General features: G+C 46.4%; 1 protein-coding gene across 1 annotated transcript in view; it reads right to left on the bottom strand.

Moving 5' to 3' along the window:
• TRPM1 (transient receptor potential cation channel subfamily M member 1) overlaps positions 1-16553 on the bottom strand; it is a 138674-nt gene that overhangs the window by 96553 nt on the left and 25568 nt on the right. The window contains exon 6 of the mRNA XM_021084963.1: positions 15339-15426. Within this exon, the coding sequence (XP_020940622.1) occupies positions 15339-15426 (88 nt within the window). The remainder of the gene's footprint in view (positions 1-15338; positions 15427-16553) is intronic.

Below are 16553 nucleotides of genomic sequence, written 5' to 3'. Positions count from 1 at the left end.
CCAGAGTCCAGCCCTTTAAACAAGTAGGAACAGGTCTCATATCATCGAAAGGGGGAAATGCCACCTGCCCTCTAGGATTTAATATGCTGAGGTGGGTAAGGAGCGTGGATAGCAGTGATGCGCCTCTGATTTATTCATGTCTGTTCTGTCATAGGCAGCATTTAAACACCTCCATCACCAAGGGCCCTCAGTCCTTCCTCATCCAGGTGCAGGGCATCCATGGCCCTTTCTGGACCACTGGACTTGCATTTTGCCCCTCTAACTCGGACGGGGGCTTTTCAGGGAGCCCAGCACCAGCCCTGGCTTGTGGCCCTGGGCACACGAAGCAGCTGGTGTCCACTTTGCTCCAGGTCCAACCCACTTCCCTCTGCTTCACTCAAAATCCATTTTTTTTCTAACAAAAAAGCTAGCATGTGACTAAGGCTTTGCTTCAGTATTAACTATTGAGTGTTTTGAAGTTTAGTTAAGAGTATCCTTAGTTCAAAATTCCAAGTTCCACTTAGTCTTCAGCTATGTTCTAGAATCTTCTGAGGATAAACAGGAGATCTAAGAGCAATTCTTTGCCTGCAATCATGCCTCACCGTTTCCAGTCTCTGCTCAAATGTCCCTTCTTCCAGAAGGCTCTCTGAATCCCCATCCCCCAGCCCCTGCATCCAGTTCCTACACCCCATTTTGCTGATCCCCTCCTTCTCTCCTCTGCCCTTTCTCCTCCTACAAAAGCCACGAAAACCAGAGCCCTGCTCAGTTCTCTGCAGGAGTGCCTGGCAGAGAGGAGGTGCCCGCTAGCCCATGGTGACTAAGGAAATGATTAAATAGCCCAGGTAGTTTAAATAGCACTGCCAGAACTGCGGGCAGCGGCCTGTCCCTAGGCCCCCACTGCCCAGTGGTGCAAACAGAGCAGAAGGGAGGTCCTCTGGGAAGAGCCTCGGTTCACTTGGGGCGAACTAGCCCCAGAGGCATGGATGCAGGTGAGAGGGCTGGGTGGAGGGCCCTTCAGTAAACACTCCTCCTGCCCCTCTGGGTTGGCTGCCAGACCTGAGTCATGCCAAGGTATTAACAGAGGGTGTGGAATCCTTGCAAAATGAAAGCAAAGCCTTGTGTGGTTCATTCATAAACCCCCCTCAGTTTAGGTCTGGACCTTTGATCTGAAATATCCCTGTCCATCAGAAATGGTTAACAAGAGCATCTTCATCGGGATTACGATTCCATCTGAGAGCATGCATGAGGCGGGTTGGAGGGGTGCCCCTATCCCGAGGCCCACCCAGGGATCACCGAGCCAGGAGGAACAGAGGAGGGGGTTGGGGAGGAAAGGCCAGGAAGGCCTTTGTGTCTGTGAAGGGCCAGCCAGGTTGTGGGAGGGACAAACTTCAGAGGGGATTGAGATGATGGGTGTGGGAACTGCCCTGCCAGCTGGTTTTGGTTTTTGTTTTTAAAGAAAGGGGGAAAGAAATGAAAGAAGTACCTGCTACAAACATGACTCAGGTACAAACCCCTGTACGGTCTGGGTGGTGGTTACCTGGATGCTCATGATTGGATAATCCTTTGGATTTTTAGGGAGGTTTAGAGCCAAGGCCTAAGAAGGAGTTCCTGGGAAGGGAGGCAGGGAAGTAGTGGAGGGGAGGCCCTGAGGAGGGTGCAGGAGGCAGGAGCAGGCTGCAGGGGGGCACCCAGGAGAAGGTGGAGTTGGGCAGAGGGTGGGGGCCAGCTCAAAGGGCAGCCTGGGCCTCAGCCTCAGGAAGTGGCTTCGGAACTTAAGAACTGGTTTGCTCCTAGAGGAGTCTCTGTTTACCCAGTGGCCCTGTTACTTAGGCCAAAATTAACAGCAAACTCCACAGTGAAATGACTGATCTGTGGACCAATTTAGCTGAAAGAAACCACTGGTCTCATGTATCTATTTAGAGCAGATGCCTCACACGCTCATCCCCCTGCTGCATGGGGCCCACACGTGGACTTAGTTTGACCCTTATATCAAGAGAAGAGTCAGCTGCCATTGTTAATTGAGAGGGAGGTTCCTGTGTGAAAACTTTGACTTCTGGCTTCTCTGGAAAAGCCCCCTGGGATGTGGTGACTCTGGCTGACCTCCCACACAGCTGCAGGTGGCCCTGGGTCCCCATATACCCCAGACCTGCTCTTGCCTGGCAGTTGGAACAGCCCGGGGCCCCACCTGTGGCAGCACCTGCCCTGTGTGTCTGGGAACTCTCTGTCCTAGAGACAGAAATGACCTCTTCACCAAAGCACTGGCACAAACCACTCATCCTCATGTGCACAAAGAATTAAAGGTCCGTAATCCTTCCTTCCGGCTCCACCCTCCACCCACTCACCCCCACCACTGTGGGAGGCCCTGGCCAAAGGGGTGGTTTGGCTGAGACTCCTCATTCTGGCCTCTCAGGGAGACTCTTGGGTCAGACAGGCCCCCCCACCCCCCTCCACTGCCCCAAATAGCAAAGGGCCCCAGGCTCATCCCGCTGGGCCTCAGTTATCACACCTGTAAAATAAACATACTTGAATGATGTACTAGGGTTTGTATGAGGTTTGAGACCTAACATTTGTGCTTTATTGTCATTGTCCCCAGGAGGTGACAGGGCTGGCCTGCAAGGAACATTGGAGGTTGTCACAGCCCACCTCCTTTGCTGGGCCACCTCCCTCTCCACCAAGTCCCCAGCCCTCTTCTCTATCTCCCTGCCACACCATTAGATGGTCTTCCAGACCATGGAGGACCAGAAAAAGAGCTGGATTTTTAGGCAGAGGAAATGACCTTCTTTTTTTACTTTCTCTTTCTTTTCTTTTTTTACACAATTGAGATGGAATGCATACTCCCTAAAATTCATCCTTTTTTTTTTTTTCTTCTATGGCTGCACCTGTGGCATATGAAAGTTCCCAAGCTAGGGGGCAAATCAGAGCTGCAGCTGCTGGCCTACGCCACAGCCACAGCAACACTGGATCTGAGCCGCATCTGCAAACTACACCACACCTTGTGGTAATGCTGGATCCTTAGCCCACCAAGAGAGGCCAGGGATCAAACCTGTATCCTCACAGAGACAATGTCGTGTCCTTAATCTGCTGAGCCAGACAGGAACTCCCTAAAATTCACTTTTAAAGTGTCAGTCAGTGCTTTTTATTATGTCCCCAACATTGTGTACCATCACCATTATCTAATCCAAGACCACTTTCATCATCCCTAAAAAAAAGTCCAGTACCCATGAGCATTCACTCCCCATTTCCTACCCCTAGTCCCTGATGACCACGAATCTACTTTTTGTCTCTGATTTGTCTATTATGCACATTTTTCTTAAATGGAATCATATAATATGTGGTCTTTATGTCTGGCTTCTTTCACTGAGTATCATGTTTTCAAGGTTTGTCTATGCTATCACATGTATCATTCCTTTTTATGCCTCAGTAATATTCCACATCATGCATTTATCAATTAATGGCCCCTGGGTTGTTGCCACTCTTTGGCTATTGCAAGTCCTGCTATGAAATCAAAACTGCAGTGAGATACCACATCACACCAGTCAGAATTGCTATCATCAGAAAGTCTACAAATAACAAATGCTGGAGAGGGTGTGGAGAAAAGGGAACCCTCCTACACTGTTGGTGGGGATGTAAGTTGGTACAATCACTATGGAAAACAGTATGGAATTTCCTCAGAAAACTAAAAATAGAACTAACATGACCCAGCAATCCTACTCCTAGTTATATATCCAAACAAAACTATAATTCTAAAAGATACATGCACCTCTACGTTCATAGCGGCACTCTTTTCTTTTTCTTTTTTTTTTTTTTTTTGCTTTTTAGGGCTGCACCAGAGGCACATGGAAGTTCCCAGGCTAGGGGTCAGATCCGAGCTATAGCTGCTGGCCTATACCACAGCCACAACAATGTGGGATCTGAGCTGCATCTGTGACCTACACCACAGCCCTCGGCAATGCCAGATCCTTAACCCACTGAGCAAGGCCAGGGATTGAATCTGTGTCCTCATGGACGCTAGTCAGATTCGTTAACCACTGAGCCACGACAGGAACTCCTTTAGCAGCACTTCTTAAATAGCCAAGATATGGAAACAACCTAAATGTCTATTGATAGATGAATAGGTTAAGAGGATGTGATATGCATATACAATGGAATACTGATACTTAGCCATAAAAAGACTGAAATAATGCCATTTGTAGCAACATGGATGGACCTAGAGATAATCATACTAAGTGAAGTAAGTCAAAGACAAACACCATATGATATCACTTATACGTGGAATCTAAAATACAATACACAGGAACCTATCTAATAAACAGAAATAGATTCACAGACATAGAGAACAGACTTGTGGTTGCCAAAAAAGAGAGGGGATAGGGTAGGGATGGATTGGGATTTGGGGATTAGCAGATGCAAACAAGTATACATAGAATGGATAAACAACAAGGTCCTACCGTATAGCATAGGGAACTATATTCAATATCCTGTGCTAAACCATAATGGAAAAAACTATGAAAAAGAATATGTATATAACTGAATCACTTTGCTGTGCAGCATAGATTAACACAACATTGTAAATCAATTATACTGCAATAAAAATTTTAGAAAAGATACATGTGCCCTCTCTCCCAGAAAGAGTGCCATGAAGACATTTTTTTCTCTCTCTCTCTCTTTTATGATTTTTAGGGCTCCCCCTGAGGCATATGGAAGTTCCTAGGCTAGGGGTTGAATCGGAGCTACAGCTGCTGTCTTGTGTCACAGCCACAGCAATGACAGATCCAAGCCACATCTGCGACCTACACCACAGTTCATGGCAACGCTGGATCCATAACCCACTGAGCAAGGCCACATCCTCATGGATACTAGTTAGGTTAGTAACCTGCTGAGCTACAGTGGGAACTCCCATTTTTTCTTTTTAAAGGACACATGGAATTAGGCTAGGAGAAAAGGAAAGAAATGCATTAGCTTGTTAACTTTGTGTTTGTGGTAGAGGATGCCAGATACACTTCCCACACATCTGCCTCAAAGCCCACCTCACCGGGGTTGCTGCCTTGTGGGTGGAATGCAGGGTGGTTGTGAGTTAGCCCTGAGCAAGTGGAACTAGTCAATTGGGAGAAAAATCTAAACCAAGGCGAAAGAAAAGGACGGTGGCCTTAGAGTCATCCAGATAATTACACAGCTGGGCCAGCCACACGGACGGTCCCTGGGTGTAGGCCACTGTCCTTGATATCTGCTCCTCATTTTTTACCACTGGTGGGAAAGACCTCTGGGTCTCACAGGCACAGGGACAGACCCCAGACCCAAAACGATATTTCGATATCCTAGCAGGAAGGCTTTGTGGGACTAACCCATGCACTCACTCATCTCGGACAGCTGAAGGCAGAGAGGAAAGGAAAACAGGCGGTGTGTTGAGCTCTCTAGCCCTCCCACCCTCTAAACAGCCACACCAGTCCTGAACGAGGTCTAATGCACAAGGAGCATGTTCCTCCTGAGGGCTCTGTGCTGAACCAGGGAGCAAAGGGGTGAACTCTCAGAACTCAGCTGTCAGAACCAAGATGATGGCTTGGCATGAGGAGGAAGGGAGAGAAAGGAAGGAGGCTAGGTCGGAATACAGTAAATGACAGGGTGGAAAGAAAAGGACCTTGGACTTGGATATTCATGAGTCAGTGGCCAGAGTCACCGTGTCTTATCTTTAGGACCTTATTTAAATTTCTTGAGCCTTGATCACCTTTTCTGTAAGGTAGGTGCTTGTGAGGAACAGAGGCTCATGTTCAATAAACAGTTTCCCAGTCTCTTAAATAAGCATTAGTTGAATGAAGGTAGCAAGTTTAGGTCTCAGTGTCCCTGTGAATGTCCAGCACCTGTCAGTGGGGTGACAGGTGGGTACACTCTTTCTAATTCTCTGGCCCATGGCAGAGGAAGTGGGAGGCTGATATGCAGGGCTGAGAGTCCAGCCAGGGCCTAGCCAGCTGTTGCAGATCTGGGGACACTTCAATGAGACAGATTTCATGGTCCAGTCATCAGCCCTGATGATGCTGGACATAAACTTGGTTTGTGTTTCTCCCAGGCTTTATTGCTCCAGTGTTTTCCCACTGTGTCCTTTCAGCAGCTCAGTGTGATGACAGTGTCATCCAAGCCAAGTTGCTTTCCTGGGGCTCTGGGGATCAGCGCACACGCATCAGCCCGCGATCACCTCTTGTGCAGCTGACTGGCCCTTTTGCAAGAATCAACCATGCAGGACTGAGAGCCAGAATGAGGCAGATGGGAGGGGGGACAAAAGCAGCCACAGTGGTGGGCACTCCTGAGGAGGTGGGAGGAGCTGGGAAGAGTTGGGCGGGAGGCTGGGCCTGGAGGGGGTGTGGCCCAGGATTCCCAAATTAGGTTCATATGTTTGCTGTGTCCTCCTAGTGTGGTTGTGGTGACTCACTGCCAGCGTCTGGGCTGCTTGTGTATTTATAATAAGTGTGCCCGCACACCACCTGGAATTTAGAACCTAGGAGGGTTATGCCAGAGAAAAGGGCTCTTCAAAAATCCAAGGGCCATCTATGAGTCAGGGGGAAGGGCCAGCATTCAAGGGTTTCACACCACTAGCTTGTGGACCCCTGATGTGGTGGGCTCTGCTGGCTTTTCAGGATGGGGCAGGCAGAGAGGGGGTATCTGGCTAATCCTCCAGGCATGAGGAGAATTCCATTAGGTGCAAGAGTGATGGAGAGAGAAGTGCTTTTGGAAGAGGGAACAACAGAGACAGGGTGAAATGCCAGACCCCCTTTCTCTGCTGTGGTAGCCACTGTGACTGCTGCTTAGAGCTGAGATGCAGTGGGGATGGAGTGGGGGTTCACAGAGACTATGTGCTCCCTCACTGTGGTTTTACAAATGAGGACACAGGAGGTGGAGGAGCTCTGAGAGGTGAGGGGGCATCACACAGGAGACAGAGCTTCATGGAGGTACCCCCAGCCCTGGCCAGCATCATAGCAGGGCAGCCAGGCCCGAACCCCATTCATGGCTCTGCCTCTCATTACAAATTTGTTTCCTCTGGCAGATTCAAAATATTTTCTCCAGGGAATTCCCTTTGTGGCTCAGCATTAACAAACCCAACTAGAATCCATGAGGATGAAGGTTTGATCCCTGGCCTTGCTCAGTGTGTTAAGGATCCAGCATTGCCCTGAGCTGTGGTGTAGGTTGCAGGCACGGCTCAGATGCCAAATTGTTGTGGCTGTGGTATAGACTGGCAGCTGTAGCTCTGATTCAACACCGAGCCTGGGGACTTCCATATGCCACGGGTATAGCCCCCCCGCCCCGAAAAAAAGCTAAAAAAGGAAAAAAATTTTTGTCCAAAATGGACAGATGGTTTTGAGGTCCGACCTTTAAAGAGGATAGAAAATTGTTCAGCATTGTCTGGGGAAATGGAGCAGGTTCATGGTCCATGGTCCAGCAGTTCAGCACAGAGGCCTACCCCAAATAAGCCCATGCACATGTGCACCAGTTCATTTGAAGACATCTCATCCCACGCATGTCTTCACAGCAGCACTGTTTTTGAGAGCCCTAAGGGACAGCAACCCAGATGCTTAGCTGCAGTGAGATCGACAACTACATCATCATATTTTTTTATCTTTTTTTTTTTTTTAAAGGGCCGCACTTGAGGCATATGGAAGTTCCTGAGCTAGGGGTCATATTGGAGCTGAAGCTGCTGGCCTACACCACAGCCACAGCAATGCAGCATCTGAACTGCATTTGTAACCTACCTTTACCACAGCTCGGGGCAATGTCCGATCCTTAACCCATTGAGTGAGGCCAGGGATTGAACCTGCAACCTCACGGATACTAGTCAGGTTCATTGCCACTGAGCCATGAAGGGAACTCCCTACATTGCCATATATTCACACAAGGAAATATTATATGTCATAAAAATAGACAAACTACAACTACCACATGACTCCCCAAACAACACAAAGCAAAAGAAACAAGTCACTAAAGACACATAGATTCTATTTATACAAAGTTCAAGATCAGTTGAGGCTAAAACAATGTATTATATGGGGATACGAAGTCCAAAATAAAACCTTAGTAAAGCTGCCAGAGAATCCACATAAAACCTACTAGAAACAGGTTCAGAGAAGTTGCAGAGTACAAGACAAACAAAAAAAGATCGGCTGTGTTATAATAAATAGCAATCAACAATCCAAAAAGAAAATTAAGGAAACAATTCCATTTATAATAGCATCAAAAAGAATAAAATATCTGGAATTAAATTTAACCAAAGAGGTGAAAGACTTACCCTGAAAACTATTAACTGAAAGAATGTAAAGAAGACCTAAATAAACAAAAATTAACTCAAGGGGGACCAGTCCTAGGAGTAAGAGCTAAAACCATCGAACTCTACATAGGGGTAAATCTTCATAACCTTGGTTTTGACAACAGATTCATAGACTCTTGCTTTTGGTGTCATATGATAAAAGAAAGAAATAGATAAAAAGGACTTCATCAAAATTTAAAATGTTTGTTCTCCAAAGGACACTATCAACCAAGTGAAGAGACAACCTACAGAATGAGAGGAAATATTTGCAAATCATATATTTGACAAGAATCTAGTAGCCAGAACATACAAAGAAGTCTCACAACTCAACAACAAAGAGAAATAATCAAAATGAAGAATGGCCAAATGACGTGAATAGACATTACTCCAAGGAAGATATACATATGGCCAAGCACATGAAAAGATATTCAACATCAATTATCATCAGGAAAGTGCAAATCAAGGCCATGAAGTATCATTTAACCTCTACTAGAATGGCCATAACAAAAAAGCCCCCCAAAATGAAAAGCAGTAAATCTGACCCTTGAACAACAATGGTTTGAACTGCATGGGTCCGCTTATAGGAGATTTTTTTCGATGAGTACATATTTTCATTTTACATAGCTTTAAATTAACCACACAGGGGGCAAAGTTTGTGTTTGATTATAGATCACAATATGTAGACTCAAAAGAACTAGGGTTTTGAGTTCTGATTCTAGCCAAACTGTTTGATCTTCCTGCATTTGGTGAGTCAATGTCTTTGTTGCCAAAACAGAGACAGCAGTATGCAGATTTTCAACTGCTCTGGGAGGTGGGGGGTGGTCAGCGTCCCTAATCACCCCACATTGTTCAAGGATCATATGTTGCTGGTAGAAATGTAAAATGGTATAGCTGCTTTGGAAAAGAGTTTGGCATTTCCTTAAAAAGTTAAATATAGAATTACCACATGACCCATTGGACTTCTTGGTAGATACCCCAAAGAATTGGAAACAAGTATTCAAACAAGTTCAAGTACACTTGTGTTCAAAGACCACTATTCACAAAAGCCAAAAGGTGGAAATGGCTCAAGAGCCCATCAATGAATGAATGGATAAACAAATTGTGGTCTATATATGCAATGGAATATTATTCAGCCACAAAAGGGAATGAAGTACTGATATATGCTACAATGTGGATGAACCTTGAAAATGTTATGCTGAATGACACAGTAAGTCACTTACTGCATGATTCCTCTTAGATTAATGATTAACCAGAATAGATAAATCTATAAAGACAGAACACACAATCGTGGTTTCCAAGGGGGTGAGGGAAACGGGGAACTGCAAGAAGTTGCTTAACAGGTACGGAGTTTTACTTTGTAGTGATGAAACTGTTCTGGTCAGCTAGATAGAGGTGGTTTTGGTTGCAAAACATTGTGAATGTTCTAAATACTGCTGAGTTGTTTACTTTACAATGGTTAATTTGATGTTACATGAATTTCATCTCGGTAAATTATTTTTTTAATTAAAAACATATCAAACTCAAAACAAAAGAGTCAGAGGGGTCTCGGTGCTAATACACAAAGATTTTCATTGTTATTCTTCTTTAAACTGTACGCAGATATGTAATACAATTATAAATACTGCATTTCACAATAAACTATTTTAAAAGAATAAACAAAAGGAGGCCAGAGAAACAGAATCACGTAGCAGGGAAAGGATGCTTGGTGCAATCTTCCCTTCCTCCCATTCACCAGCCCCTCCCTGGTTGTCTGGGACCCTGGAGATGAGACAACAAGTTTCCTCAGTTCCCCTCAGCTCCCCTTCCTGGTTTGGCCAACATCACTCGGCCGCCTAGTTTAGAAGGGCGAGTAAGTTGGGACAGTACTGTGTACAGTGTCTCCCTGAAGTTGCCCAAGAGGCTGGTCTAGTTGTCAGTGGCTGAGAGGGTGCAGCCCTGTGCCCACAGGAGAAAGGATGGCAGGACCAGGCTGGCCTTTCCATGCCCACTTGGCCCTGGCGGTGCTCTCCATCTTCCACCACCCCTCCAGGTTCCTGTCCCCTGGGCTTCCTCTTCCAGGACTCCTAGGACCTGTGAAGATGCCCACTGCAGAGGTGGCATGCGTGAACACAGGCCCAGGCCCTAGACCCTGCATAGCCAGCACTCCTGTTCCCTCCAAAACTGTGGTGTCAGCTGGGGCCACGGGGGTGGGGAGGGATACTGGATGGCACATAGCTCGGCATGCTGCCTGAGGCTACCAGCCATGGAGCCAGCCTGCTGGGGCTGCCCCTTGCCCTGCTGCCCCTTTGCTGTGACAACACTAGATAGATTATTCCACATTAATGAATTAGTATAATCATATCTGTGCAAATAACTGAGTTAGGAGCTTGGCTGAGTGTTGTCTGCTGACCTCAGGGGAGCTTGTTTTGTTCGCCTGCCTTCCAAGGCAACTCTGCTAAAGATGGAGCAGGTAGCTCTCACCCTACAGCACTCTGTGCACCAAAGGGGTAGGCTGGAACCACACCATTGAAGCCATGGAACTGGGCATTCAGGAACCAAGAAGGGTTCAGACCAACCCTTTGGTTTTACTTTGGTTTTAAGGGGCCCCCAAGGCCCACTGGTGGCATGCTTGGATGAGAATTGGCTTCCTTCTCACAGACCCCTGGGCCCATAGAGGAGTTGGGCATATCTCTCAAAGTGCACCTCCCCTTTGACCCAGCACATCACTTCTAGGGACCTGTAATCTGGAAATGCCTTTCCATGTACAAGGCCATATATGGAGTTTGTTGGGGTATCTTCTGAACTGAGTGAAAAAATTGGCAAGCTCCCATTTTTCATCTACATTGGAGGCCAGTTAAATCCATTACAATGTACCAAATCATGGACTATGCATCTGTTAAAAAGACTAAAATAGAACTCTAAGTTCTAAGGTGCAACTATCTCTATTATTAATTGAAAAAAGTTGTAGTAAGATCCTTCTGGTGTGATCCAGCTGGTATGAGAACGAACATTGACATATAAGAGTCTAGACCTATACTCTCCAACATGGTGGCTACTGGCTGTATGTGGCCATTGAGCATCTGAAATTCAGCCAATCTGAGCTGAGATGTCCTATGAGTTTAACTGTAAGACAGCAAAGTACCCTCTGTTATGTCTAACACTAGAGCTCAAAAAAAAAAAAAAAAAAAAAGTTTGGCAGGATCTTGAAGATTCCATATTAAAAAAAAGACATAAACTATCTCACTAATCCATTGTTTTATATTGACTACATATTGAAATGATAATATTGGGGACAGATGGAGTTAAGTTTTTACATTAATTTCACTTATTTTTAACATGGCTTTACTTTTTTGGATGCAACCACTTTACAATTTAAAATAATATAGGTTAAGTCAACTATACTTTGATAAAACCTTAAAAAATAAAATAAGTAAAACATTTTTAAAGGGTAGATTAAAAAAATCAATAAAATAAAATAATATAATAGTTCCTGCTGTGGTGCAGTGGCTTAAGAATCCAACTACAGTGGCTTGGGTCACTATGGAGTCTCAGGTTCCCTCCCCAGCCCTGTGCCGTTGGCTAAAGGATCCAGTGTTGCCACAGCTGCAGCTCAGATTCAGTCCCCCACCTGAGAACTTCCATGTGCTGTGGGTGCAGCCATAAAACATAAATAAAGTAAAATAGTGTCCATGGCACAGGTGATTGGGTGATGCTAGTCTAGAACAGCAGACATCAGTCCAGCCACCAACTATGGTCGGCAGTGGGGGTGGAGATTAGGAAAATATGTGAAGTAGGATCTAGACTTGGCTCTTCCAAGAGCTTATTCAACTTTACATATTCATCTATCACCTTTACAAGGATTAACAAACAAAAAAAGACACTGTTGCCACAATCCCTGGCTCCATGCTTTTCACCTCACCACGCCTGATGAATCTGTTCACTCCCATGCCCTGTCTCCATGGAGGCCCTGGCTCACAGAGTGAGGCCACTTGCCAAATGCCCTTAACCTTGGGGCATATCGAGCATGACCGACCCTTGGGAAACAGAAGGGGATTCACTGTCCTCACCACATTCATGGATAGTGCAGGCCGGAAGGGAAAGGGCCAGAAGCAGTGGGGGGCGGTAGGGAGGCACCCCACCACAAGAAGGCCCCAGCAGCTGCCCGCAGCTGTGGAAGGGAGTTCTGGGGCTGACACTAGCTTGTTCTCTTAAAGCATCTCTAGCATTGTAAATGCATTCTTCCCCTCACTTGGATAGCAACTGAAGATAGTTTCTTGGAGTTCCAGTCGTGGCGCAGTGGAAACGAATCCAACTAGGAACCATGAGGTTTTGGGTTCGATCTCTGGCCTTGCTCAGTGGATTAAGGATCCAGCATTGCCACAGACACAGCTCGGATCTGGTGTTGCTGTAGCTCCAATTAGACCCTTAGCCTGGGACCCTCCATTTGCTACAGGTGAGGCCCTAAAAAGACAAAACAAAACAAAACAAAACAAACAAAAAAAAGATACAGTTTCTAGAAAACAGAAAGAGAAATTCTACTAGATGCTTTCCATGAGATCCTGGGGAACTTGCTTCTGTTTGTGATGTGTGATGTGTGATGTGTGCCTGGGGCAATAGACCAATTGCTACCTGGATGCTGTTTGCTCCCAATGGATGCTGTAATTCATTCATTAATTGCTGAGTCTAAGATTAAAGCTAGAAAAAGAGGGGCATGGAGTTCCCGTCATGGCGCAGCGGAAATGAATGCAACTAGGAACCATGAAGTTGCAGGTTTGATCCCACGCCTCTCTCCGTGGGTTAAGGATCCAGTGTTGCCATGAGCTGTGGTGTAGGTTGCAGACGCGGCTGGGATCTGGCATTTCGGTGCCTGTGGCGTAGGCTGGAAGCTGTAGCTTCAATTAGACCCCTAGACCGACCCCTAGCCTGGGAACGTCCACATGCCATAGGTGTGCCCCTAAAAAGCAGAAAAAAAAAAAAAAAAAAAAAAGAAAGAAAGAAAAGTAAAAGAGGGGCATGGCAGGTCAGATCCCTCTGCATATCAAGCTATCCCTGGCTATTGTCTTTTTAATGGAGGTGTTAAGATGTGAAACTGCATTAACTCTAGGTCAAGGGAGGCAATCAGGGACTGGGTAAGAGCTTCTATTTTCCCAGATCCAGAATTTTTTTTTTTTTTTTTTGTCTTTTTTTGCTATTTCTTGGGCCGCTCCCGTGGCATATGGAGGTTCCCAGGCTAGGGGTCCAATCGGAGCTGTAGTCTCCGGCCTACGCCAGAGCCACAGCAACGCAGGATCCGAGCCGAGTCTGCAACCTACACCACAGCTCACGGCAACGCCGGATCGTTAACCCACTGAGCAAGCGCAGGGACCTTACCCACAACCTCATGGTTCCTAGTCGGATTCGTTAACCACTGCGCCACGACGGGAACTCCCAGAATTTAATGCACACACAGAGATGCACACATAAAGACATACATACATAGGTACACAGACACAGACACACATACACACAAAGACATAACATACACATATAGTCACACAGACACACACAAAGTTATAAGACATCTTGAAAACATTTTCAAACAAAGCAAAAGAGAATTTTCTAAAAATATCCAAGTGAGAGGGTGGTTAAGTTAGTAGAAAGCCTGTTTTGTTTTCACTTAGTTCAGAATGAAGACAATGAGCCACTTAAAATGCGTCATTCTGTTTCTTGTACTTATCAACTTTGCAGAGCAAATAAATTATGTTGCAAAGAGCCAAACCAAACAAAATTCCAGACTTCTCCTGGAAAATAACCAATAAAACATAAACCATGACAGCAAACACATGCAACATTCGTCGACCTTTCCAATTCATTTTGTAGGGCCTAAGATACACTGCAGAGTGACAACTTTAGGCTAAGAAACTGCCAATGGCATGTTGCTAGATAGTTTGTGAAATGATATTTGGTGAACATTCTTGAAGAAAACCCTTCCCCCAAATCAAACCCATATTATTTAGGTCAATCTCCCTTCTTGAATCCTCCCTAAATATTTAATTCCAGCAGAGCGAATCTGTCTCGTCTTTTTTCCCCCCACTCCTCTCTTTTATTTTCATCTCTTATCCCTGGCCAGCCAAGAACAATTCCTGTGAATATTTTCATCCTTTCCCCACATCCCCTATTTCTGTTAATATTCACTGAGGTTTAAAAAAAGGTACAATTTCTGGTAACCAAAGGAAAATGTGTTTGTTATAGAATATAGTTAAAGTAAAAGAAGAAGAGGAATAAATAAACCTCATGCATAAAGACTTTATCTAAAATAATGGCTAGCATTTTAATGTCTTCCTCGGCTTTTTCCTATGAATAGATTAGATGTGTGTGTGTGTAATGAAAAACACGATCATTCTGCACATTGTCATTATGCCTTCTTCTCTGTTACTTAAAAAGTGACTACATTATATTTCATCTTGTGGATAGACTCTGATTTATGTGCCCAGTCCTCTATTTGGGGCATTTGGATTAGTCCCACTGTACTGAACAATGTAAGTTTTGGCTTACCTTCAGAATTACTTCCTGTGAGTGGATCCCTAGATGTGGAGTTGTTGAACCTGGGCACCTACTGCTAAACTGCTTTCCAGAAACCAGCTCCCACTGCTGCTGGCAGTAAGAAAGTGTCTCTATCTCCCTTCACAGCCAACAATTTCCCCTGAGGTTTTAACTAATAGGTAAAATATCGACTGGTATAAGCCCGCCAGGAATTTCAGGAACCGTGGGGCTCTTGGGAAGAGTCACATCCTCCAGGAAGCAAAGGAATGGAGGTACGATGCTAGGGAGGTAAGATGAGAGGCCAGGAGGCTGAGCCCTGGAGCTGAGGCTTCTCAGCAGCCTCCTGGCACCTGCATTTAGACGCTGGAGCCTGGTGGTGGCCAGCTCCACACGATTCATTGGCCATTCCCACATGACCTTGTCTAGCCAGCCTCAGCAGGAGAAGAGCTGGAAACCCAGAGAAGCAGAGCCCTGTACCTGTGCTTTGCTTACCAGAACCTGAGCTTACCCACACCTGTACCTACCTGCAATGAGTTTACTCACACCTGAGCTTATCTGCACCTGAGCTTACCTGCCGCAGTGATGGGACAGAGTGGGTGCCCTGACTCTTCTGGCTTCCTCCTCTGGCCAGACAGGAAGCTGGCTGAGGAGGGCCCACCCTTTAAGAGGGGTCATCCTCACAAGGAGCATGTGACGGCCTGCTCCAAGCCCTTGTGATCCTGCTGAGGCTACAGTCTCATGACCTCACTCCCAGGCCCCAAAAGGAAACCATGGCCAAACACACCAGGCTGTTCCATGGGGGATCCCATAAAAGCAGCCTTGGGATCTGAGAGAAGGAAGGGAAGTGAGAACTTTCCCTTTGAAGTGACTCTCTCCCCAGCCAGCCATTCCCCTGCTAGAAATGTTTTGCATAATTGAGACAACTGGACATAATGGTTCTTTCAGAAGCCCCCATCACGCGGTCAGTGCCCTGCCCCGGGGAGCTGGGAGAAGGCAGCACATGGCACTCATCATCCCTCATCCCTTTCAGAGCATCTGAGGTTGGGCCAGAGGTCGAGGTGAATTCTGGTGTGTGGGCAGCATGAGTCCCATGTGACTGTGTTCCTGTCTAGGAGCTCCAAATCCCCACTGTCCCCACTCCTGCAGCAGCCAGAGTGCTCTATACTCATAGTCACCCCCAAACTGCCCTGATGAGAGCTTTGGGGTTTGCTATAACAATACACATGGCTAGTCCAGTGTTCAGTGAGCTTCTCAGCCTAGCAGGAGAGAAAAATGCCAAACCTGAAATTCTCCCCTACATGACCCTATATGCACGGTGTTGGGGCTTCCCCATACACCTGCAAGTCCCCTTGGCCCTGGCTGCCTCCCCCATCACAGAGCAGTAGAAATGCAGACAGGCTGACCGCAAGGGCTGTTAAGGCAGTTTCCATTTTACAGATGAGAACACTGAGGCTCCCATGAATCAAGTGGCTGCTTTGCCCAGAGGGCCTGGGAGGTGGGACAGGAAACCAACTGGCCCAGAGTGCTCCATGGGGTGAAGCCTGAGCCTGCAGCCAGTCCTTCCCCCAAGCTGCAGGAGGTTATACCCATGCCTGGGGGACCCTCAGGGGCTCAAGGAGCCCCAGAGCTCTGGAGATAGATGCAGGATTGTTTGGGTGGGCTGGGCCTTTTTCTGGGGAGGAGGGTCCATCCTTTGCTCTCACCAGCTTCTCTCCAGTCTGTGCCCACCAAAGGTTGACAAACTTGTGTCAGAGTGGGTGCACAGGCAGTGGGGGGTGAGGTGTTA

This window comes from Sus scrofa, chromosome 1 (genome assembly GCF_000003025.6).
Source record: "Sus scrofa isolate TJ Tabasco breed Duroc chromosome 1, Sscrofa11.1, whole genome shotgun sequence".
In the NCBI taxonomy this organism is placed as follows: domain Eukaryota; kingdom Metazoa; phylum Chordata; class Mammalia; order Artiodactyla; family Suidae; genus Sus; species Sus scrofa.
The sequence above is the reverse complement of the archived record's forward strand: the minus strand, read 5'-3'. Positions and strand labels throughout refer to the sequence as shown.